Genomic DNA, 25,199 nt, shown 5'->3' with positions numbered 1-25,199 from the left:
GTAAAGTTTCCCTTCATTGTCAATGGCATTTAATGTTTGTCTTGCCATAAATTTACGTTATATTTGGCGGACATTTGACCTATCTCTCTTTTCATTGTCAATGGCAAATATGAGACGTGTGTGGACAAAAGCTGTATATAGGAGGTTAGCCCCTCAAAAATCACATTTGTGTGAAGTGAGGGGCGCTCTTATCATCATACATCACATTCTGTGCTAAGCCAATCAAATCATCACAAAGGTTATTCCGGCGTCTTCACTTTTCTGACCTCACCTTTATCCTCAATATGTACTTAGCTCAGCCAATCAAATAAATCATGTAAGTAGCATTGTCAGTATCATGGTAGTATAGCTGTCAGTAGCATGGCCAGCATCACGTCAGTTTTGCGGCAAGGCTAATTGTGTTTTGTTGGCCGGTGCCGGCCAACAAAACAAAACACAAACCCCCCTAGTGTCCATAGTGATGGACAGGCCTGCACCAGTGCGCCACCAAAGCGCACACTCTTCTTTAAGGCAAATCACTACAGGGATTGTTTTGGTTGTATAGTGGATCAAATTACATTCGCATTATAGGGTTCAGGACAGTGTATTGACTTTTGTTCTGTGTAGGATTCTGTTATGAAGAAGGTTCCAGGCCTTCAGTACCTGCTTCTGGGTGACCTCTGGCTCCCACTGTGTACAGAGTACCACGTTGGCATGCTCCACCTGCCTAGCACTGGAACCCTGGCTCTGTAGCCTCCTCACAACCTCTTCTCTGCTCAGCCCGTCCCGCTTGGTTATCCTCAACACTGCCTCCTCCTCTGTTAGGATGGTGACCCAGACCTCATGGACCATGTCTGTCCAGCCAGCATCCAGTAAGACAGCTGCGTCTATAACACACACCTGTTTACGTTCCTCTCTGGCCTGGTGAATTCTGTCCTTGACCAGAAGTTCAACCTCGGGCCACACGATGTCTGTCAGGGCTTTTAACCGTCCCTTGTTACCAAATACTTGTCTTCCTAGTGTGCGCCTGTTGATGGTTTTATCTTCATTCAGAATATCTGAACCAAACTCTTCCAGTACCCTCTGGTAGGCAGCTGCCCCCGGCCGGTATGTCTCATGGACCAGCCGATCGGCGTCAATGTGGACGGCGCCCAGGGCCTCCAGGCGCTTGGCGACGGAGGTCTTCCCACTGCCGCTGCCTCCTGTCAGTCCAATGATGTACGGGACAGCAGGGAGACGGGACTTGCATTTAGGTGGGGTGAAAAGGCTTCCCAGAAGACGAGAGCGCAGGTTGGATGAGCTGATCTTCTCCTCCTCCTTCTCTGTGTGGTGGAAGTCTTTCAGCAGCTGGATTTCACAGATAATCAAGCTGGGCAAACCATTCTCCACACGTCTCTTGTTGATGGCCTCGCCACCCTTCCTGGTCTCCTCGCTGACCACAATGCACTGCAGCTCAGAGTCCACCACGGAGGATCCAAGGGGGTCGTGGAGCGGCACGACCTCTATCTCCAGGGACGGCTTGGTGTCCTGCAGGAACTCCCACAGCCTCTGCACCCGGACTGGATAGGGCTCAATGAGCTCCTTCAACACCTTCCTCTTCAGCATGTCCTGGTCACACACCCCGGTGAGGAGTCTCCTGTTGGCCAGCAGGCATGCGGTGGTGAGCAGCGTCTTGTGGGCTCCATGCAGCCGGTCAAACGTCCCTCCAACCACTACGTCACTGAAGGTCTCCAGGGGCTCTGCCTCGTGCTCGACCACCTCCACCCCTTTCTGCAGATCCTCCAGCTGTTGGTGGAGCAGCACTGAAGTCAGACCGGGGCTGCACACGTAACAATGGCTGGCGTACCTCTGCAGACACTGGGCCACCAGCGGTGAATGGCCAGGGTCGTGCATGGGGAAGTCTGTCAGCACCACGTCCGGGGTGTGAGAGAGGGGCTGCGGGGTGGGGAAGGGGCAACCTGTCCCTCTGCCGGAGCTGGAGGCTGGCTGGGTGCACACGTTGGCCAGGAGCACACGCAAATCCAGATGTGCACACACGTCAGCCGCGTTGCTGTAGAGGCGTGATATCAGGCTGGACAGGTCCGCCACCGGGGGAAAGAAAATGGGCCGAGGTGGACTCCCGCCCCCCAAGTTCAGACCTGGGTGCAAATGGACATACAGGGTTTGATCCACTACCTGGGCTGCTGAGCTCAGCACCGGGAAGATGCGCAGGGGGAGGATGTGGAGAGGGGAGGTGAGCACCAGCAGACCGGTGCTGAACTTAGACATGTTGTTTATTGTACGTATTCAAGTGACTAGCAGCACAGCATGGAGTATGGGGTCTGAATCCTGTGTCCTGACAAGGTTACTATTGAAGCCCTCTAAGAACAAAGGACGCTTAACTCTGGCTAGTTGGAGGTACTTGAAGTTTGAGAGCAGACAACCATTTTGATCCATAGAGTGTGTATCGGAATCTGTCTGCCTCACTGGAGATGCTCATAATACTGTCAGGTGGCATTTGTTTGCTCATGTCATCACAATGATGTCAATGAAAACAATGAGTGTCAGTCACATGTCAATCATGCCTAACTATGGAGTCTCAGTCTATAATGTCAACGTTAGTTAGTCACTGGACTCACTCTGACACATTGAGTAACCATGGTGACCTAATACAAACAACCCTGGATGACGAAATATAGTAATTACCCGACTTTATTCTGGATACACTTTTTTTCCCTGTGACGTTATGTGAGTCAATACATCATCATCATCATCATCATCATCATATATTGCAACCACCTTCCTAGTTTTTGTTATTTTTAAATGCCTCTTGTGAAAGATGTACCGTTATGTACATCATCACCTTGCATTACCATGGTTATGGTTTTGTTTCAGTCTCAGGGAAGCAGTAACTAACTTGAGAATAAAAAGACTACTCTGCTTGTATGCAGCACAGTCTTATTTCTGGCTGACCAACAATACTGGATCATCAAATACTGTCCCATCTGGAGATGCTCCACTGTCAAACAAGAACACTGCCAACTTCTGCCAAGATCTTAGATGATTGCAGTGATCTCAGATCTCCCTTAACTTAGAGTTATATTATGTAACTAAAGTCTGTTCACCCATTGTGGAAAGAATATAGAATACTTCTCCCTGGCCTAAAGAGTTAAATGTATAACACAAGTCTAATCCTCTGCAGCAAACAGTTGCTTTATTAGAAGTATAACATTATTAATGTATGATGCACACACGCGCACACACACACACACACACACACACACACACACACACACACACACACACACACACCCACACACACACACACACACACACACACACACACACACACACACACACACACACACACACACACACACACACACACACACACACACACACACACACACACACACACACACACAAACATGTTGTAGGCCTACGTATCTCACTGATTCTAAACACTGAAAACAATTTAATTAGAACCATATTTAATGCTTTATGTGGAATGAATCCATTGATAGAAGCTCACATCACACAGCATGTTGCACTGAGCTTGGAGATCTGCTATTTTAATTTAATTTTCAAGTCTTTTTTCATAGAATGTACGAGGACCCCAATGGAAACAAGCTGAAAGGCTTTCTTGGATTCATGACCTTGTGTTGTACTGTAGGCCTACTGTACTTCCCTGTGTCTGTGTCCATGCAAGCTGTTAAGTATTCAATCAATCAATCAATCAACTATCAACCTGTAATACAAAGCCTACTAATGACACCACATGGAACGTGAGGAAAGTGCGCCATCTTGTGATAAAGCACAGGTACTACACATACCGTTTCACCGTATACAACGCTGCACTCAAACGTTGTTTACAATTTACTCTACTTAACTGGAGATGTCAGTCATCATCGGTTGTGTGTTTAATACATATAAATATAGAATTGTTTATCTTTCTGGAATAGTGATTGGCGTAACGCGGCTACGCCAGAGGCGTGCGTGTGCGTGTGTGTTGTCCATGGTGTTGTTGTTGTCATAGCGACCGCCGACCGCATTGCATTATTTACATACAAATAATACATGCATAATTTTAACGTATAGGCCCTTGTACTGATACCGAGTAGCTGGTCCGGTACTAAAAAGTCTCAATACTAATTTCAGCTTTCATTATAAACAAGATGTTTGTTGTGGAATTTCAGACGCAGTGGTGATGACGTCACCCGGCCAGGATCCACCACCACGTGTGGTTTGTGTACGTTCATGTCACGTCGCGCGTTCTTAGCAACGGTTGCTAGGTTTTGCGTGTCATCATCAACAAAATCAGAATGTACACAAATTGTGACGTGGGGATGACTGACGTTGCAGATTGTCCACATAAAAGAGTTAGGCTACATCATCATTTTTCATTTCAACACAGTCAAGATGTCCCTAATTGGAGATATAATACCTTCATATAGATACTCAGGAAATGATTCCACCTGTACCACAGATGAATCTGACTCAATGGATTTAACTGGAGACAGCAGCAAGACGATGAGAGGAGGGGTGAAGCGTGAGGCAGGGCAGCAGCAGAAGGAGGGTGCAGCCGTCCCACTGCAAAAACCCAAGACACGTGGCCGTGTAAAGATAGAAATGGAATTCATTGAGAACACGTTAAAGCGACGCAAAACCTTCAGCAAGCGTAAAACTTGCATAATAAACAAGGTCAAACAGCTCTCCACTCTGACAGGAACCCAGGTTATCTTGCTAGTGGCCAGTGAAACGGGACACCTCTACACATTTGCCACCGACAAGCTCGAGCCCATGTTCACTAGTGAGGCGGGCAAAGACCTGATTCAATCGTGTCTCAAACTCAAATCACCAGCACTGGACTCAACACCACCACCCCACGGTGATAATGAGCCCACAGATGATCATGTGAGCACCACAGCTGCAACATGCTACAAGGAAGAGATGGACCTCACCTTCCAAGCGTCTGAGTCGGAGAGCCTGGACAACACTAATGATGAATCGAATTCGAAACCATCTTTCAACAACGTGACCATTCTACCAGGAACCACCACCACCAGCAGCAGTGTCCAGTCCATGCTGCCCACAACCTCCACCATTCAGGAGAGCAGCAGTGCCCAGTCCATGCTACCCACAACCTCCACCATTCAGGAGAGCAGCAGTGCCCAGTCCATGCTACCCACAACCTCCACCATTCAGGAGAGCAGCAGTGTCCAGTCCATGCTACCCACAACCTCCACCATTCAGGAGAGCAGCAGTGTCCAGTCCATGCTGCCCACAACCTCCACCATTCAGGAGAGCAGCAGTGTCCAGTCCATGCTACCCACAACCTCCACCATTCAGGAGAGCAGCAGTGCCCAGTCCATGCTACCCACAACCTCCACCATTCAGGAGAGCAGCAGTGTCCAGTCCATGCTACCCACAACCTCCACCATTCAGGAGAGCAGCAGTGTCCAGTCCATGCTGCCCACAACCTCCACCATTCAGGAGAGCAGCAGTGTCCAGTCCATGCTACCCACAACCTCCACCATTCAGGAGAGCAGCAGTGTCCAGTCCATGCTACCCACAACCTCCACCATTCAGGAGAGCAGCAGTGTCCAGTCCATGCTACCCACAACCTCCACCATTCAGGAGAGCAGCAGTGTCCAGTCCATGCTGCCCACAACCTCCACCATTCAGGAGAGCAGCAGTGCCCAGTCCATGCTGCCCACAACCTCCACCATTCAGGAGAGCAGCAGTGTCCAGTCCATGCTACCCACAACCTCCACCATTCAGGAGAGCAGCAGTGTCCAGTCCATGCTACCCACAACCTCCACCACTTCCACCATGGAGAGCAGCAGGCTGCAGGTACAACAGCACAGCCAGGCCCTCATGTCCTCCCTGCCCATGGAAGGTCACATGATGTACCCCAGTCCTCCTCACACAGTGATGATGTATAACATCTACCAGGAGCCCTCTATTATACAGACGTGGCACGAGCAATTGATGGACTTTACACAGAACATGTGTGCTGCCAATTCAAGCCTTTATTAATTAAATTAAAAGGCAGAGAAAGTTCAGTTATTTGATCTTATTTAATCTGTTGTTATGTTCTCATTGCCTAACTTTTATGTTTTGGGTTTTCTGTGTAGCCTATTGATGATTCTGTGAAAAACTTTGTAAGTGATTTAAAAGGTGCTATATAAATAAAGATTATAATTATTATTGTGATTTTGACTATTATTATTATTATTATTATTATTTATTTGTTATGCCTATAAAAGCATATGACATGGCAATGTCATGGTTTGTGGTAGGCTAATGGTTTAAAGGACAACAAAATAGGTTTATCTAAAGGTGAAGTTTCCATAAAATACAAAGATTTATCACAAAGATATATATGTACTTCCTCAATACCTGTTATCCAATCCTGGAATCATTTTATCAATTGGTCCAAAGTATGGGGAAGCATTATCATGGCATGATCCTGAAACCCAAATCATCAGCAGATCCATTTTAATTTAGCCATAAAACATTTTTTATCCATATTGCTCTCAATGGTTGCCACCATTGGTGTGTGAATGTGGGAACTGAGGACGCTGGTGTTGACTGTTCACCGCTAAGTAACACATTGTCCAAAATTGTTACTCCTTAATAATGACGATTCTTTTAATGTGAGTACAGTTCAGAGACATTTCTGGTTGACAGGGCGGGGGTCACGAGACATGGCCAAAGCATTTCCGGGGGTCCCCAGCACCCTATATCCTTTCAGAGACTGTCAAACTGACAGTTTGATGTCTGTAATATTCAAGCGTTGATAGACATTTACCCTAGCAGTATTGTTATTTGTTACACATTCACTGTAATGTTGACATCTGTGTTCATGTAGTGGGCATGTCACACTGTCAATACAACTTTTACAATTCAGTCAGACAACTCACGAATAGATTTAACCAATATTTATTATAGAATGAGAATACAAGTGTGCATATGATATTTGACTTGGCGTTCGGCTCTGCTGGATTTTCAGCATACAATAAAACCCCCATGGGGAGCATAAATAACAGAGCCCACCGGTGGTGCTGGGGTGGTGGTGGGAGCAAGCATCACATAACAACCAGGAACCATAGCAGAAGGAAGGCAGGAAGAGCATGCAGACTAGTGAGCTTAAGTAGCCTGCCCAATTGGTCTGAATACTGAATACACCCACATAGTAATGCAGCATGTTAACCCCTTGAGTATAGTATGCACGTAATGCGCCTTTGAGCACGGCATGAACTCCCTTGAGTGTGACTGACTGAACTAACTCCGCAGGCTACGTGTCATTTATCTTTTAATCTTTTAAGGGCATCCAGTGCCAATTAGACCATTCTGAAAGGCATGCCGGTGTAGATCGGCTAGTTGAACGATTTTAAAATGTTTTTCAAGATAGTGAAATATGGCAAAGAAGTTTAGGGGATAAAGGGTAAGCCAGGCATGCCCAAGATAGGGCCATATAGGTAGTTCTGTGTCAGCCTGTGGCCCCTTCTCCACCAAAATAACTTTAGTTCTTTATTTTTTTATGATGGTTTATATCACTTCTGCAACTTCCAAAACGGAATAGTGACACACCCACTTTGGTTCCCACTTCAGGGCAAGAAGAAGTATTTTTTGCTTCTAGTTCCGAACCAACTTTTAGGGATCTGAACCAATTAACTTAGTTCAAAATTAGTCGTGGAAAAAAGAATGGACCCGGTTCTGGTTTAGAAGTTCTTCAAAATATTCCATCCATTTGTTCCGTTGCTCATCTCCCGTTATCTGTTGTCTTCCCTTGCACTTGCACGCACTTGCACACACGCACTTGCTCGCACGCACGCACGCACGCACGCACGCACGCACGCACGCACACACATTGTCTTTTTATAATAAGGTGTTCTTGGCTGTATGGCTAGGTTTCATTGCCAAAGTGCTGGGAGATATTGAACATATCCCGTACGTACAGTAAGTGAGATGCTGTTTTACACACAGTGGCACAGGTCGCTCCGCACAAACCATTAGTTGCTTGGTAACACAAATTGTCTCTTGCCAACTCTAAAATTGAATATAATGATGATGGGATTTCAGCAGTTGGTTGAAGGAGAATGTTATTAAAATACTAGAACAAAGCAGTGATGCTCTGATGATTTATTTTATTTTATTCCTACTTTTTGATATATACTAGCACAAAGCAGTAGACAGATAATTCAATGTATATGTCGATATATATATATATATATATATATATATATATATATATATATATATATATATATACACAGTATGAGTACATATTTGTACATACTCGTACAGTACTGTACAGTACATAGTGCAGTAGAGTACCAGTACATACTCGTACAGTACAGTGCAATACTCGTACAGTAATGTACAATACAGAGTACAGTACAAGTACATACTCATACAGTGCAGTATGAGTACAGTGTGAGTACATACTCATGCAGTACTGTACAGTCCTCGTACAGTACAGCAGAGTACAGTACAGTACAGTACAAGTAGTACAGGAGTTCAGTACAGTACTGTAACTATAACATACAGTACAGTACAACCCGAGTACAGTACAGAGTACAATACAGAGTAGACAGTACTGTAGAGTTTATAGACCTGAAGGGTCCTTGGTGGTCCCTGAACCAGATGTTGAGAAACAGTGAATTGACACCAGTGTATCACTGATGGGCTATCACTAATGACAAACATGATCCAGCTAATCAGCATGAAAAAGACTACCGTACGTGATTGCCAGAAAATTAAACACACACATCCACATGTAATTAGTCTCAAAAGTCACTTTAAGACTAATGAGATTATATACTCATTTGCCAATGTGTCCATTCTCCATATTCCTCATTCAGAAATTCGATTTGCACGCACGCACGCACGCACGCACGCACGCACGCACGCACGCACGCACGCACGCACGCACGCACAAGTATACTGTACTCCTTTACACTGAACTACACTTGATTCAAATTAGTTTATTTCCGCATAACGATACGAAGGTTCCTGAACCATTCCTCCCTTAAACAAATTTTCCTGCGTTTGTTTCTTCCTTGCTGCTCCATCACACTCCCGGAGGGAAAACCAATTTACATTCTTGTTTTGGTCTTCAGATCCATGCCAGTTTCCATGACAACAAAATTTTCACTTTCTCGTCCCCTCTCCATCTCTCTCTCTCCATCTCTCTCTCTCTCTCTCAGTTCCTACTGTTCCTTTCTTCTGTTCTGTCTTGACCTTCCTCTAGCATCATTTCATTCGCTTTTCTCTCCAAATACCAGAATCTATCCTTCACTCTCTCATTTCCTCAACTAATTGCGCTCATTCCTCTGCTCTGGTGAATAGCAGAGGGGAATAATAGACCCAGGGGGACAGATATCTCTGTCTGGAATGGCATTCACGACTTCTTCAACATAATGCAATGTGTTCCTTGTGTAGGCTCACTCTCACCTCATTGTCATGCAAGCATCTTTGGGCTGGTTGGGCAGCATCTTTGGTGGAACAGTGGTACCCAAGCGCATATAATGACAGAAAGAAAAAGAAAGAATTACTTTGCAGAAAATAGTTTCTTTCTTTCTTTCTTTCTTTCTTTCTTTCTCAGAAGCATAAAGATATTCTGCATTGCGTTGGCGGACTACTTTTGTGGACAACACAACATACCAATTGCCAAAACCATGCATCCGCTTTCTCAAACATAATAGGAAGACAATGTTGTAGCAGTCTAGTGGAAACCTTGTATGTCCAAAACGGTTACTTTTCAGGAAATGGTAAGAAAGACCCTGTGCTCCAATGTAGTTTTATTATTAGTCACAAACTCTTGATAATACTTTTCATTGGTTCAATATTTATAAAACCCACAGACAGATGTAACCACTTTCACTTTAACAAAAAAGCTAAAATAAATCTAAAACAGCACATCTATAAGCTCACCACGCATCACAACATTTTGTGGGCTTTGTTGTATTATCTGCTATTTTTGCTAATTTTGAGTGACACTGCATGTAATATGACAAAGTTAGGCATTAAATTATGGGGAAAAACACAATAGAATGAAAAATTGAGATGCAAGGTTTCTGTCAATTCTGTCTCAATATGCAACAGACGACCTCTGCTGCCAACAGACTCACTACACCCACTCAGCCCTGGCTTACTTCTTTGCTAAAGAAATAAGAATTTAAATATTTAATAGTCCACACTATAGGGATGCAACAGTCAATTGATTTTTATAAAATAATCAAATAAATAGCAAAGCTTTAGGTGGCGCACTGGTAAAGTGGCTGTTGTGGGTTCAAATCCACCGTTGTGCATCCGGCTTTGTCGAGCGTCTTACGAACACAATTGGCTCGTGTTCGGGGGAGGGAAGGGTGATATTTGTCATCATTGCACATAATTCTACGGGCTGGGGAGTAGGACAAAGGCTCTATGTCATCCCGGTGGGGGCTCCTCACTGGTAAGTGAGTCAGCAGGATACAACAGCATGCAGTGACAACAGAAATATGTGTGGGGTGGAATCAATTGACTAACTAAATTGGGGAGAAGTTAAATACAATAGCAAAAATGGTGCTTTCTGCAAAAAATACAAAATTAATAATAATAATAATTATTCCAAAGAAAATCACACTTGTGTGAAGTGAGGGGCATCCAGATTTTGGGGGCATGTTGATGTTCTCATGTCCATGGAAAATGAAATACATATTTATTACAAGATGTATTTATATCAGCAAGGTGACATCTTACATCGTCATTACTGCCCTAAACAAACATTAAAGTCGTTAGACTTGGCTGGCAAAGAATAACATAATAATGCCCTAAACAAACATTAAAGTCCATAGACTTGACTGGCAAAGAATTACATCATAACTACCAATAACAAACATTAAAGTCCATATACTTGGCTGACGATGAGGAATTAGGCGGCTCTAAACAAACATTAAAAGTCCATAGTCGTGGCTGCTGCCACTGTGCCACAGGACGTAATTTCGGAAAGCCATGCATTGGAGGGGCTAGTGCCCCTCAAAAAGAAATGCATATATACAGTGCTCACTCCCACTCTACACTCATCATCAGCATTACCCCTTGGGACTGATGCTGGGTGTAGGACACACACACACACACACACACACACACACACACACACACGTTTACTGCACGTACGCCTCGGTCTGCTTATCTGACTGCCTGTAAAGATAGTTTGGTTTGGTGGCTATATTTGCATATAGTTCATTCACCTGGGGGTATTTTATCAAAATTTGCCGGAGCCCACCGCCAGGGGGAGTCCTCTCCTGAATCAGCCAGAAGGTATAGCAAGCCCGAGTCAAATTTGTATGAAATTATTGAAATAGCAGATGGATATAACGCTCACAACGCTTTTGTGGCCTTGTTGTAGGTCTGCTATTTTCGGTGCGCGACACCGTCGTGCAACGAATCATACATTGGGTTTTATTTTATAAGTGAATCTCGTTGACTTTGGCGATTCAGCTCAGTTTAATTGATTCCAAAATGATATGTTCGTGTTTTGTCTCCTGCATAGGCATATTATGTTACGAAGTCTGTGAGGACCCTGCAGCTAGCTGACCTGATATTATTATGTAGCCTATATTGATCAATTGGTGGTTGATTGTTTGGTTAACTGAAAGGTTGAGTACTTGGCTGATTTAGGGGAAAGTCTGCTAATATTAATATTGAATATTAATAGCCTAACTAACATGTCTGCGCGTCATCATCTTCCTCACACCCAAAAGTAAAAACACTTAAAACAGTTACATCCAGAACATATAGGCTACAATTAATTAAGTTGTTGACTGTCATAACCATAATTAGGCCTATCACATTATTGGACATGAATGTCGTTGTCATGGTCAAATTTGAATTGCTTGTTTATTCTTTTGTAACTGTACCAATGGAGCCAAAATGGACACGAAAATGTTCAATTTTTCTATTTCATTTGTAGCCTAGGCCTATTATTCTCCAGGGTTAAATCGACACTGAGTATTATTATTATTATTATTTTTTACAGTGTAGCATAATATTACTCTCGCCTCGTTGTCAGTCAAATAAGGACCCCTGGGCCCACTGGGCCGTGGCGATCATCATTACAATGACATACACATACGGATGCCTGCGCGGCCACACCAGTATAATTGCATGTGTGTGTGTGTCTGCAGATCTACAGTATCATGGACTTCTGTTCTGTGTGTGAAACGGCCTGTCTGTCTGTCTGACTGTCTCACACATCTCACACATAACAGTGGTGGAGCGGAGTCATGAACCGCTGCAAGGTGACGCGTCCTCCTCCGTCTTCGTGAGCAAGAAAAAAAAAAGAAAAAAAAACTTCCAATCCAGGAGAGACAGACGGCCGTCGGGTCGTTTTGTTGTGTTTTGTTATTTATTGTGGGAGAAAACCTACGCAGAGGCAGTAACCTACCTAACCTAACCTTCCCTACACCTACCGGACCGGGGGGCTGCCCCTCTCTGACTAGAACCAGTGGGACGCTAGTCTGCTGCTTGCGGTAGCCGCGCTCCGGTGGTGGCGACCAGGCAGCGGGCGGAGTGAAGGCAGCAGCGAGCGGCGGCAGCATAGCGGCCACTTCGGGGAATGAATGTCGACTGGCCGGCCGTCAGTCCTCCAGACATCACCGGCCCTCTGCTGACATCTCAGCCGCCAGGCTGCAGCGACATGACGGGGTACAGTAAACACACACAACGCCGCCGTTCGGCCACTTGGCGTTCCGTACGTGCTTGTCCTTTACGTATTATTATCGGTTGAAGTGGTAACTTTGTGTTCACTGGAGTGTGGCGGCGGCGGCGGGGGGTCTCGCGGCGTAACGCATTGAGTTACATTGTAACAAAGTTCCAGCGGATCCCCGTTAGCTAGCATTGCGTTGGGTTCAAGCTTGCAGATGTTGTGGTGGCTAGGCAGGGGGGGTGTTGCGTCGGAATCGGTGAGCTGTTGAATTACGCAACTTCAGGGGTCGCTGTTGTGCCAAGTCTTCTCTTCGTTTTATTTGCGGTGTTGCTCGTGCACGAATGGACGCTGCTTTGGGCGTTTTGGTGTTTGTTACAGTATTTAGGAGATAATGGTTGCTACTGTCATGGCCAGTTTGGTCAAGGTACTGCCTTTTATGAAAACGTGGTTTTCTTCTGGACGCAAGGATCATAAATATAGTTAACTTTAAAGTCTTCTCGCTCGGCCGCCGACAGCACATCTGAAATCGGGGGCAATTGGCGACAAGGGGGTCGCGGGTCGCCGTATTGTATAGGTCACCGATTTCGCTGTAACGACGGCAACGTCAGCTTTACAGTAACGTGAATTAGCATCATGCTAAAGTAGTTAGCTCCATGGGAGCTGTCTCAGTCTGTCTGGCACAGCTGCACTCAGTCAGCAGACGGGTTGACATCCCAGCACGTCGGCTCTTTAATGTCAACTTGACGCTGACAAAAGAAAAAACAGAGTCCTGCTTTTACTGCCATGTTTTGTCACCAGATGTTGTTTAAGTTCCACTAGCCTGGCTGGCTGTCACTGTCACAGCTAGCTGAAGGTGACAGACGGAGCTCAGCAAGCTTCCATCAGCGGGGGGTTTGCTAATAATAAAGGTTCTCAAATATTTTAATGTTAATTAGGTCCCCCCCAAAATTGAAAAGATTTGTTACCAGAGACCACCATAAGGGAAGGTCTTCTTAATTAGTTTGTTAGATTGGATTTAGCACAACTGTCTAGACTGTAGGTGGGGACGGGGAATAGTCATTCTTATACAGTAGGGTACATTCTTTTTCAGCCTGGTGTCCCTATTTTGGACATGTCATAGGGGCAAGCTGCAAAACTGTTAAAAATAGCTGATCTGCAAGCTCACAACGCAGCTGATAGCTTGTAGATTGATTTTTTTTTTATAGTAGTGCTTTAAATTGTTAAACTGTTCCTCATTTAGCTGGGAACCCACTGGAACCCTATCAAGGACCCCCAGGGGTCCCCACACAAGAACCACTGGGGTTTACTGTAATGGTGACATTAAGCTGTTAACTGCCTTGACAGTTCAATTGGATGTCAAAGAACCAAGTCTTTTTAACACTGTCTGACACCTCTGCTGTTTGTGTTAATAACGCTAAAATGTTGTCAGACTCAAATTGGGTGAAATGTTTTGTTGTGGTTGTTGTGCTGTGCACACACACTGCTGTGCATGCTGGTAGTAACAATAGCTACTCCTGGCATTAACTGAATTACTATGGCAGTTATAAGTTATAACCATCAATTTTTTGGTTATAGTTACGTGTGTGTGTGTGCGCGTGTGCGTGTGCACATGGGAGGAGGATGATCACAGTTGACTTTGACTAACCATTTCCATGGCTCTTGGCCAGCTCAGCCTGTTGAATATGGTGTGATTATGCTGCACTTCAGCCTATTCACTGCTAGTGGTAATATAATCTTTCCATCAATCAATCAGCCAGGTGTGTGTGTGTGTGTGTGTGTGTGTGTGTGTGTGTGTGTGTGTGTGTGTGTGTGTGTGTGTGTGTGTGTGTGTGTGTGTGTGTGTGTGTGTGTGTGTGTGTGTGTGTGTGTGTGTGTGTGTGTGTGCGTGTGCGCGTGTGGTCGGTCTGTGTACATGCACAATATGCCAGTGAGCTAGCCTATATATAGCACCTAACAGAGTTTGCAACTTGATCTGAATTGTCTTTGAGGGCTCCAACAGCCTACTGTGTGGCTTTCCAAGTGCAAGTGGAAGCAAGCTTGTCTTGCAGATATAATCCCGGGTCATTGTGTCCAAAGTGTTTTCTGTGTTCTATTTACAAGTTACTATATTTCCTATTGCAGTGCTGACAGCCGTGACTGGCGTTGCTTTGCGAAACAAGATGAATATTAATGGAACTTGTGTGCAAAGCATAGACAAACGGAGGCAAATTAGTCATCATGTAAATTAAGTTGGTTTGGATTTGTAATGGCAGGGGTTTTCAACTGACCAGACCACTGTTGTGTTGGTTGGGGATATGGGATATTAGTTATTTTTCAGGGGCTACTGTTTCTCAACCAATAGTCCATGGACTACTAGGTCCATGCTATAATTATCTGCAGGTGGTCCATGGTGAAATGTTTTAAAATGGAAATTAATAAAATACCTTTAAATATGTTTAAATAAGCTTGAAAATGAATAATTTGTTTCGTACGCACAACAAATAATATCAAGCCCTCAGTCATTATTTAACTGAAATATGCTAGTGGCCCAGAGCTCAAAAAAGGTAGAGAACCACTGATCTATTGTTAATCTCACGGTTAACCGAATTCCTTTCTGTTAGTTTATCCAACCTTCCATATTAAACTCATGTTGTATTAACTGATGATAATGATTGTACACACATGCAATATATATTTCCTAATAATGACGACTCAGCTTGACAATCTGCACACTTCCCTTCTTGAGATTCAAACTCCCTTTTCTGTCGAATGTCTTCACCTCCAACTTCCAGTGAATTATTAGAACATTGACGCATCGTCATAGGTCACCAGGTAATTTAGTTTCTCTACTAGTGGGAAAAATAAATAAAAGACAGTCTTCTATGTTTGTGTGTGACAGGGACCACATGCAATTCCTTCATGGACCACCAGTTGAAAACCCCTGCTCTATGGTGCTTACACCGGCTTCATCCAAAGCACTTTACAATGTGTGCATAACATTCACCCATTCACTGACACAATCACACACCAACGGCGGGGTAAACCATGCAAGGCACCACCGACCTGTTCACCAGAAGCAGTTAGGGGTGCAGTGTCTTGCTCAAGGACATTTCGACACTAACCATGGGCGAGCTGGGGATTTGAACCAATTACAGTACGTTCCGAATACCACCTGAGCCACACTGCCGCCCAAAAGTGCAACTCCAGTGGGACACGAACACATAACCTTTGAATCGCATCTCAAGTGTTTGACCAGAAGTCCAATGTGCTGTCTATTGCAGCATGGAGACACCTGTTTCTTTCTTCACTAGTTGACATTCTTCATAATTCATATGAGCTGAGAGACCGCATAGACTTGACATCACTCCTAAGCTCTTATTTGGAATCCGCTTCCTGTCCTTTTTTCAGAATTGATTTGAAGGAATAAGCCCATGGCAGTCCCCCCCCCCCCCCCCCCCCCCCCCCCCCCCCCCACACACACACACACACACACACGCAAGCCTAGGCAGATTTGGTACACTGTGCTGACAAAGTGTTTCTTATCAGGTTAGGTGATCTGAGCGCATGGGGTGAGTTACAAGAAGCACTGCTAAGGTGAGCTATGAAAAAATAATGTGTTATCGAGAAGGTTTCCACAAGCACAATATACCGTGACAGTTCTGGACTCCACAAATAACGGAAAAGCAATGTGCTAAGCTGCTGTTTACATTTATTTTTCAGACCATGTTTCAGGTCTGATCTATTGGAATGTCCAGTTACCCTTTTCTCTTCCCCTTTTTTGCATGGACACGGTGCAGTATTCAAGCATGAAATTCTTTTGCCACTCGTCCCGAACCCTCAGTTCTGCTCATGCCATTCTGCAACATTCTGTAAAAATAAAAATAGGTAAACATTCTGCAAAAATCACACCCGTGTGAAGTGAGGGGCGCTCTTATCATCGTAGATCATCCATTCATTGTCAATAGGAATTTAATCTTTGTGTAGGACGAAAATAGCCGATTTGCTCATCTACATATGACGTAAATTCTCCATTCATTGTCGATGGGAATTTAATCTAATCTTTGTGTAGGACAACAGACAGCAGGCACCCTTCAAAAATGTATCTATCTAAGCTCACAGGGCTTTGTGAACTTGTAGATCTGATACTTTTGCTATTTTACCTTTTACAAATTATATAGGTTTCAATTGGTCTAACTAGGGGCCTTTCTGGATGGTCACAATTATAATGGCCAATAATTTGGTTCCCAGTTAATGGTAACGTCCAGGAGTAGTTTGAAACGATAGAATCCTGTTGATTTATTACCAACCTCACTCAGTTTTCAGCTTTTTGTTGTTGCTGTTGATTATGATGATGCATCAAATCAAATAAATCCTGCAGTGGTTCCATCCGTCAACATTTAAAGCACAGCAGAGCTTCAGTAAGTAGTAAAAACTCGATTCAGACAGTACATGATGTGAAACAAATGCACATTGAAAGCTTTATGGCACCCAGCTAAAGTCAGATGCACCAACAAGACGGTGTCTTTGACACTGCAGGTTAAATAAGAAGTTGAACATGAGAAACTGTATGGATTTATTTGATCTATGTCAGCCATTTGTTTTTGTCTGATAAACTTTTAGAACATCTATAGTGGCTCTTTCCACAACCCATTTGAATGCAATCAAATTGCTGTATTGTAACGGCTCTTTGGACTTTGTGAAATGTATATTTGACTGTTCTTATACAGTCACAGTGTGTTCACATTGCAGTGAATATGTTGAGTACTAACCAGTGACCATCACACGCCATTTGCACCTGACAAAAAGACCACATTTATTTCCGTATAATGCAAAGTTGACAATTTGCATCTCCTCAGTTTCAAATCAGGAGAACAAACTGCAATATCAACCTTTCTTCATTATTACCAGTGGCCAAATATAGCAGCGTGTGGCAACTATAAATGGTTCCTCTGGTCTTCTACCAGAGCCAGCTCAGTTATCGGGGCCAAAACTGCAAGCTAAGCCAGGATACTATAACATAGCTGATATTGAATTCTGTAGATCCCCTCGGTGTAAATTCACCCTGTAGTTGAAACCCCTCCACAGAGTCCACACACGCACGCACGCACGCACGCACGCACGCACGCACGCACGCACGCACGCACGCACGCAATGATGTGTATTCAACTCTCTTGGTCAAACTGTGCCAGGGAGCATCTGGACACACTATTACAGATTGAGAGATTGAACGGAAGCTGTACTATTGAACATGAAACATAGCTCTACATTTGACACGTACTGTACTGTATTGCTGTCTTTTTGTCTCCACCAGGCCGAAGGCATGGGGAGAGAGTATGTTTTGCACTCCGTCCGTGTGTCCGTCCTTCCGTCCTTCCTTCCTTCCGTCCTTCCGTCCGTCTGTGAACAGCTAATCTCCGGCACCGTTAACCCGGTCGATGCCAAACTTTGCACACACACTCCCTGGATGCCAACGATGAACCTCTGCCCCACATTTTCCAGAACGGCCTGTTATAGCGCCACCATGAGGCAGCTTTTCACATTTGTTACCTAAAACTGCACCGATCTGCGTGAAACGTTGCATGCACACTCCCCAGAGGCCGAGGACAAACCTTTGACCTGCATTTTCCGCATCTGCCTTTTATAGCGCCACCAGGAGGCCGACTTTTGTAAAACACATTTTTTGATATTACTCCTCCAGATTCTGTTCAAAAATCTCACAAATCGTTACACAGTATCTCTATGGTCATGTGCTCAAGTTGGATCTGTCCCATATTTCATATTCCATCCTAATTGGTTATAATTGGCTTTCACAGTTTGCAAGATTGCCCCGTTTTGAACAAAAGCCTCAAATCATGAACGCAGCATGCAATTTACGTGAAATCTTTCACACATTTTCTTACTAGGCTGAGGAATATATCCCACCCTTTTCACATTGGCCTGTTATAGCGCCACCAACAGGTTGATTTTTGCAAAACACATTTTTGGAACAAAATGCCTCAAATCATCCAATTGCCATCAAAGGCGTATGAAGAAATGGTAAACGGTACACATGATCTCTGTAGTCATGTGATCAAGACGAGTCTGTTGGATTTCTCAGATTGTACACTGATTGGCTAAGATTGCCTTCCAAAGTTTTCAGGAGTGGCCCGTTTTGTACAAAATGCTGCACATGTCCTGCTCATCCAGAATTCTATCCTTAGAGATGCTATGAGTGATCTGGCTCTGCATTTCCTCAACAAAATGAAGAAAATTGTTGCAAAAACAAATTAAAAAAAACATCCTCCTAAACATTTTGCCAAACATCACACACACTCCTATCCTCCTGGTAGAGACCTGTGCCCGGAAGGGCACTTTTTCTAGTTTTTAATGTGTTCTAAAGTTTTGACATTATTATTATTATTTTTGGCGATACGTTTCTATAATCAATTAACTCATTAAGACCTGAGGCCGATTCTACAAATGCCTTCTAAATCAGTGTTTTCATTCCAAAGACCCCCAGAACCCAATATGAAAATGTTTTGTGCCAAATACCCAAATGTTCAGAAATAGCAAATGTACAAGCTCGCTTTGAGCTTGTAGATCTGCTATTTTTGAGAACCACTGTTCTAAACCACTACTCTAAATCTGAAGAGTTTTCTGAAAAACGTATATTGCTATATTAAATGACACTGCTGTTTTCCCTGTTTTAATGGGCCAAAAAAAAACAGAATTAGTTTGGTTAACTATTTGTAACCCATTTCTTTCCACCCATACCCCCTTTCCACCGGTTTGTTCCCAATGGGAAAAGTTCTTTTTGGTTCTTAGTCCATGAGCCAGAGCTCCAAAATTGTCGGGAAAAACTAGACCTATATTAAATTGTGTATAGGATCAATACAAGTAAATTAATACATGATAACCCTTCCACAGTAGTAGCTTTTTCATATTTTCTATTATTTTGCATATTTTCCTACATAATGCTCCATTTGCATATTTAAATGTACAATTTGTAATACATTAAATCATTGTCTTCGTGTAAGTAATCAATTGGGGAAGTGTCATGGTGATAACAATCTAATTTGAATTATGAATTGAGTGGGCAAAACCATACCTATAGTATGGTTTTGCCCACTCAATTCATAATTAATGTTCCAATTTTGGAGCTCTGGCTCATGGACTAAGAACCAAAAAGAACTGAACCGGTTCCATTGGGAACCAACCGGTGGAAAAGGGGCCCCAGTGTCAATTGTCTAGTAGTGTAATCCTGAGCACTACACTTCCTCTGCCAACCTGGGGAGAGCAACAGACAGACCTCATGTTTCCTTCCATGCATGAGGCTTCCAAGCCACCTTTTTTCACCTGACAGGGGGGAGTTTTCCCAGTCGGACGTAGCGTGTGGAAGGAACACGTTATTCCAACCAGTTCTTTCCCCTCCATCAGGCCCCCCGGCTGGCCAGGGGGAGGCAGTATAGAGACCAGGATTACTGCATTTTTTGTGAGGGTACCTACCCTAGGGGACACTGGGAGAACATGCAAACTCTACACAGAAAGGCCCTATCAGCGTATTCCATTCATCCGGTGTGTTACAGGTGTGAAGCAGTCCCCTGATTAGATGGCTAAAATAATAACAGCTCTAAGACCTACTGACCTACATCAAAAGTATAATGGCACGCTACGGAAGTGTGGAAGAGTTGTCGGTCATCAAATTTTCTTTATGTATTTCAACAATAGGCTTTAGTGATGTCAAAAATAATCGATGCAGCAATGTGACATAATCGAAGCCTATTAATTATATCTAATATATCATTTTAATACTGTTATAATATTATATATAATATAATTCTACATACAATGTTGTTCAGTATATCTGACGCTTGTATTGACTGATGAAAAATGTGCCATGTTGTGCAGTAATTGAATTGAATTGTGAGGGCAGTGCCAATGCACACCTCTAATAGGCTTAGCCTACAGGGTAACCGGAAAGGTCATTTTTATTCATCTGTTCTTATGTTCAATACCAAAAAACACAATTAAATCATTCATCACAATTCATGGTCTACTAAAATTGCATGATCATGACGGCTCCAAATGCCCCACTACCACTGAGTCTCTTGGGCCAGAATGTATAGGAAATTGTCGCTGTCGGTGGAAATGTCCAAAGATATAAACCTATCAGGAAATGTTCAGAAATAGTGAAAATAGCAGATCTACAAGCTACACATTGTGAGATATTCTATTCTTCACTTTAGCGTGACTCTCGAAGTAGGGCATTAAAGCTGCTTTTATGTCAAAAAAAAATTGGTATTCAGACAGCCAGCAATGGGTAGAACGCTCCCCAAAACAATTAGTCTCTGTGACACATCTAGGGGCCACGATCTGCATTCAAAGATTTTCCTAGAAGCTTTGTCATTGGTCAATTTGCCTGTCTGCTTCCTGATTGGTTAGTCATTGCGACCGGATTTATTTTCCGACCAATGACAAAGCTTCTAGGAACATATTTGAATGCAGATTGTGTCCCCTAGATGCGTTAAAGAGACTACATTTTTTTTGGGAGCGTTCTACCCATTGCTGGCTGTCTGAATACCTAAAAAATAAAAAGGTAATTCAAATTTTGACACATTATTGCTTATAGCAGCTTTAAATGACGGGAAAAAACACAAGTTTAAATTTGGAGATTCAAGGTTTCTGCCAACGAAAAAAAATACCCTCTGCATCATTAAGACAGACCTTGCCTACTTAAAACGACTTGGAACACTCTCTGACTTTGTAGGACCATTATAATGAGTGCAAGAAAGCTGGCTTTTTTCTCCCATGGCACAGCCAGGGCTATCAATTTATCAAACCACACATTCAGGTCAGGCAGTGTGGCAGGGAGGCAGTCATATGAAGTGTCTTTCTTTAACCATATATTGTAACCATTCTATTTTTTACGCCCATTTATAGTGTAGCAGATTGGTGACACAATCGTTCACTTTGTGATATAAGCATCACATTTGGCATGAATATTGCCTATAGGACCTACTTTTTCAGAAAAGCACGTTACTCGTTAGCCTGAGCTAACGTGTCAGGTTTCTGGTCTAGAGGGGGCGGGTCGCGACAGCCATTTTCGACTAAAATTCAGTTTTCTGTTGTAATTTGATCAGAAATTAAGTTTCAAACGGATGTAGACTAGAGTATTCCAAGGTCTAAGCAGTATTTTGATCTACATTACAATGTAGTAATCAATGCCAATTAGTTGACTTTTTTTTTGTGATAAGAGTGATTGCTGTATGACTTGGCATGAGGTTCAGCGTCGGCGGAAGTGTGTAATACTCACTGTAGCTGTAGTCTACTACGAACTGTAGTTATTATGTAAGTGTCCCAAATGCTATCTAATTAGCCCTGTATATACACCAACTCGGGGGCCACCCACTGACCTAAGCACTCTATGCGGTTACTTAGGGCTAAAACCACTAGAGGAGCCGGGGAGCATGTCATAGTCACATAAATGGTTCAGACGGGCCTGGGTGACTGGTGTATCCGTCTGGGCACCTTGGCTGCTAATCCAGCCTGACAGCAGGTACGAGTCCCTTTGCTGCGTGTCACCCCCCCATCTCTCTCCCCATTTCCTGTCAGACTGTGACACGTTGTGAGCTTGTAGATCGACTACTGTCAGCATGCAACATTGCAACCAAGTGTAAAATCAACGCCATTGAGGTCTGCCAAATTTTAACATTTATCGACAAAATCAACAATTTAGTCAACTAAAATCTTATGATATTGAATCGACTAAAACTAGAGATTTCAGATGACTAACATATGACTACAACTAAGTCATTGAGAAGCGTAGGAGAAGGAGGCTTGCTGAGCAGCTCTGCTTTATTTCACTTCCTCTCTTGCTGGTCGCCGATAGGGCTGGATTCATATCGATATCGTGATATGACAATAAATATTATCTGGGATTTTGGATTGTCGTAATGTCATGATATGGCATAAATGTTGTCTTTTACTGATTTTAATCAGGGTAGTTCACCCCCCCAAAAATATGACTTATTGTCTACCAATTACACACCCCATGAAGTCTTGATTTGTTTTGTGTGCTGCTGTCTTTCCTACTTTGCACCTTGGTCATGGACATAATGCACAAAACATATCTCAAATTGGACACATGTATATCCACTGATGTATTAAGGGCGTCTTTTTTCTTGAGAGGCCAAATGGTTGAATAGCTTTGTTAATGATTTGTAAAATAAGTTATAACATTTGTCTTTTAATGTTGTGATTTTTGTTTTGTTTTGTATGGCTGCTACCTTCTTAGCCAATCTCTTGTAAAAGAGATTTATGATCTCAATAAGAAAAAACGAGGTCCTCAATATTATTTACAAGATAGATGGCACATTCATGTCTACTCATTCTGTGTCTCAGAGGTGGGCTGTGGAAAGTTCCGAAACCTACCAGTGACATCATCAGTGGTAATGGTAAAACAATATTTCAGACAAAACTGTCAATATTGATTCATTTCAGCGTGCTAGCTTTCCAGGAAGAAATGGTCTGTACTTTCTTGCTTTTGGAATCCCCATCGATGACATCACTGGTAGGAAGGTTTCTGAACTGTCCACAGCTCTCCTCTGATACACAGAGCAAGTAGACAGAAATGATACCATCTTATAATGAGAATTAGATAGGGTTTGATGATAGTGAAGTGCTCTTTAAGCCCTATTCTGTCCTTTCAATAATGTTGAAACATTTCCAAAGCCACCACGCCACGCCGTCACATCCGTAGAGTTATAATATATCTAGAGAGCGGACGAGGAGTGTCTTCAAATAAATATGATTATTATTTCAAACCTTTTGCCGATTCCGTAAAAATAGAAAACCTACAAGCTTTTTATGTATCCCACCAGGCTCTTGCCTGCGTGTTTTAAACCATTGTTCGCAAATTTGAGACAGCAAATGAACAGTTTAACCACTTCAGTACTCTTTGGCAACGAGCTCACATTGACGTGTTTTTATATTTTAGCTATCTTTGAAAATGTGTGTGTAATTGTTGTCACAATTAAAAATATTATTGATACATTTGGTAAAAAAAGAGGCACAATCAAGACGTATTATATTTGTACAAGCAGCGAAAACATTGTGGTATCAGATTTATTTCCATATCACTCACTATATTCTCAGCCAACATCACTGTGTGACAATTTGGGTAAAGTGGCCTATCCTCTCTCTGCTTTCTCTACTTGTTAATTGGCCACCACTAGCTTGGAAACTGGCGAGATAATCACGTTAGATTTATACTCAGGAACAGGAAATTGGGTGCATCCTTTTATGTCCCCCCTGGGCAGCAGCTTCCTCTTCCTTTTTGTTAGTGCCGTTAAAATGGTTATTTGAACAGTTGTCCCCTTAAATTTGAGGAAACTTGGAATGTAATTGGGATGACTCCATAAAGCTGAGTCTAGAGACCACTTAAGAACAGTGGTTCTCAAGCGTTTAAAGTTTAAACTGTAGCCTACCTCATTTTGCTGGGGCCACCTTGGAACCCCCTCAAGGACCCCTTGGGGTTCCCAGACCCCACTTTGAGAATGACATGCGTGGCCGGTTAAAACTCACCCATGGTTCCACACTTGTGTTGCCGGTTAAGACACATGCGTGGCCGGTTAAGACTTAAGACTCACCCGTGGCTCCGACATGCATGGCCGCCGGTTAAGACGCGTCCCCGTTTTTACTATTCAGTGTCGCACCAGTGAGGGGAGGGAGGGGCTAGCCCACACCGTGCCCGCCGCAGTCAGCGCACACGTCAAGGCAGACGGCTGTGGAACGTGAACTCGTGAAGCACAACGTGTTGAAAGAAACGACACAAATAAAAACTTCGGTGAAAACAGAAGCCCAAGACGAGGATAAAGGAAACATTCAGTCCAAATGACTATTATAAACTAGACAGTAGCCTACAAATATGCAACGGCTATACTAAATTATACTAAATTGGTCAATATATAAGTAAAACTAGAACTGCACTCTGTCGAGTGCCTACTTGCTTGTTGCACAAAATGGCCTACTAGTGCGCAAGTACTGTCGACCGATGGTGACGTATATGTCGATCAGTGTCGGGTGGATTAAAGGAAATGCTTCTATGTATATGTAATTTGTAAGTTGATTAGTGGTATACTGTGGTTACTTTGCGTATGCCCCGTTTGATGAGTATGTATCGTAGCAGCATATGACGTCAGGGTATAACTGGTACAACTAGCTCTCAATGATGACGTAATAAAGATGTGGATTAAAGGACCCAATGCCAGGGTGTAATTGGTTTTCGATGGTGACGTAATGACGATATGTTTTAGTGTCAGGAGGATTAAAGCTAATGCCCTATACATACATGTATGTAATCTGACACCACTGCCATATCAAGCACAAGTAGTCATTACGTCATACGCTGGCATGGCGCATACACATCAAACGGACGAAAACTATTACTTGCGCGCTCTGCTTGCGCAAGTAATAATATAGCCTTTCCATAGGAGTATATTTTTATATTTGTCCAAGAAGAATACAGGCAGTAGACTAGCATATTATGTTATGTAATAACTAAAACATTATAGTAGCTATAGGCTAT

General features: G+C 43.3%; 2 protein-coding genes across 5 annotated transcripts in view; one reads left to right on the top strand and one right to left on the bottom strand.

Annotated features, from left to right (window-relative positions):
- Positions 1-573: 573 nt before the first annotated feature.
- LOC306932123 (bifunctional coenzyme A synthase-like) lies at positions 574-2,247 on the bottom strand (the record flags this gene model as incomplete). The annotated part of the gene is made up of 1 exon (XM_079513825.1): positions 574-2,247. One exon carries the CDS (start codon positions 2,245-2,247, stop codon positions 574-576), a length of 1,674 nt encoding a protein of 557 aa, XP_079369951.1.
- A 9,852-nt stretch (positions 2,248-12,099) lies between these two features.
- bcl9l (bcl9 like) overlaps positions 12,100-25,199 on the top strand; it is a 67,348-nt gene continuing 54,248 nt past the window's right edge. For all 4 annotated transcript variants that reach the window (XR_013791174.1, XR_013791175.1, XM_079514828.1 and 1 more), the window contains exon 1: positions 12,100-12,654. The gene's annotated coding sequence lies outside the window, so the exon portion shown is untranslated. The remainder of the gene's footprint in view (positions 12,655-25,199) is intronic.

This window comes from Electrona antarctica (assembly GCF_951216825.1).
Source record: "Electrona antarctica genome assembly, chromosome: 11".
NCBI lineage: Eukaryota > Metazoa > Chordata > Actinopteri > Myctophiformes > Myctophidae > Electrona > Electrona antarctica.
Note: the sequence above shows the minus strand (reverse complement) of the source record. Positions and strands in the feature narration are given on the sequence as shown.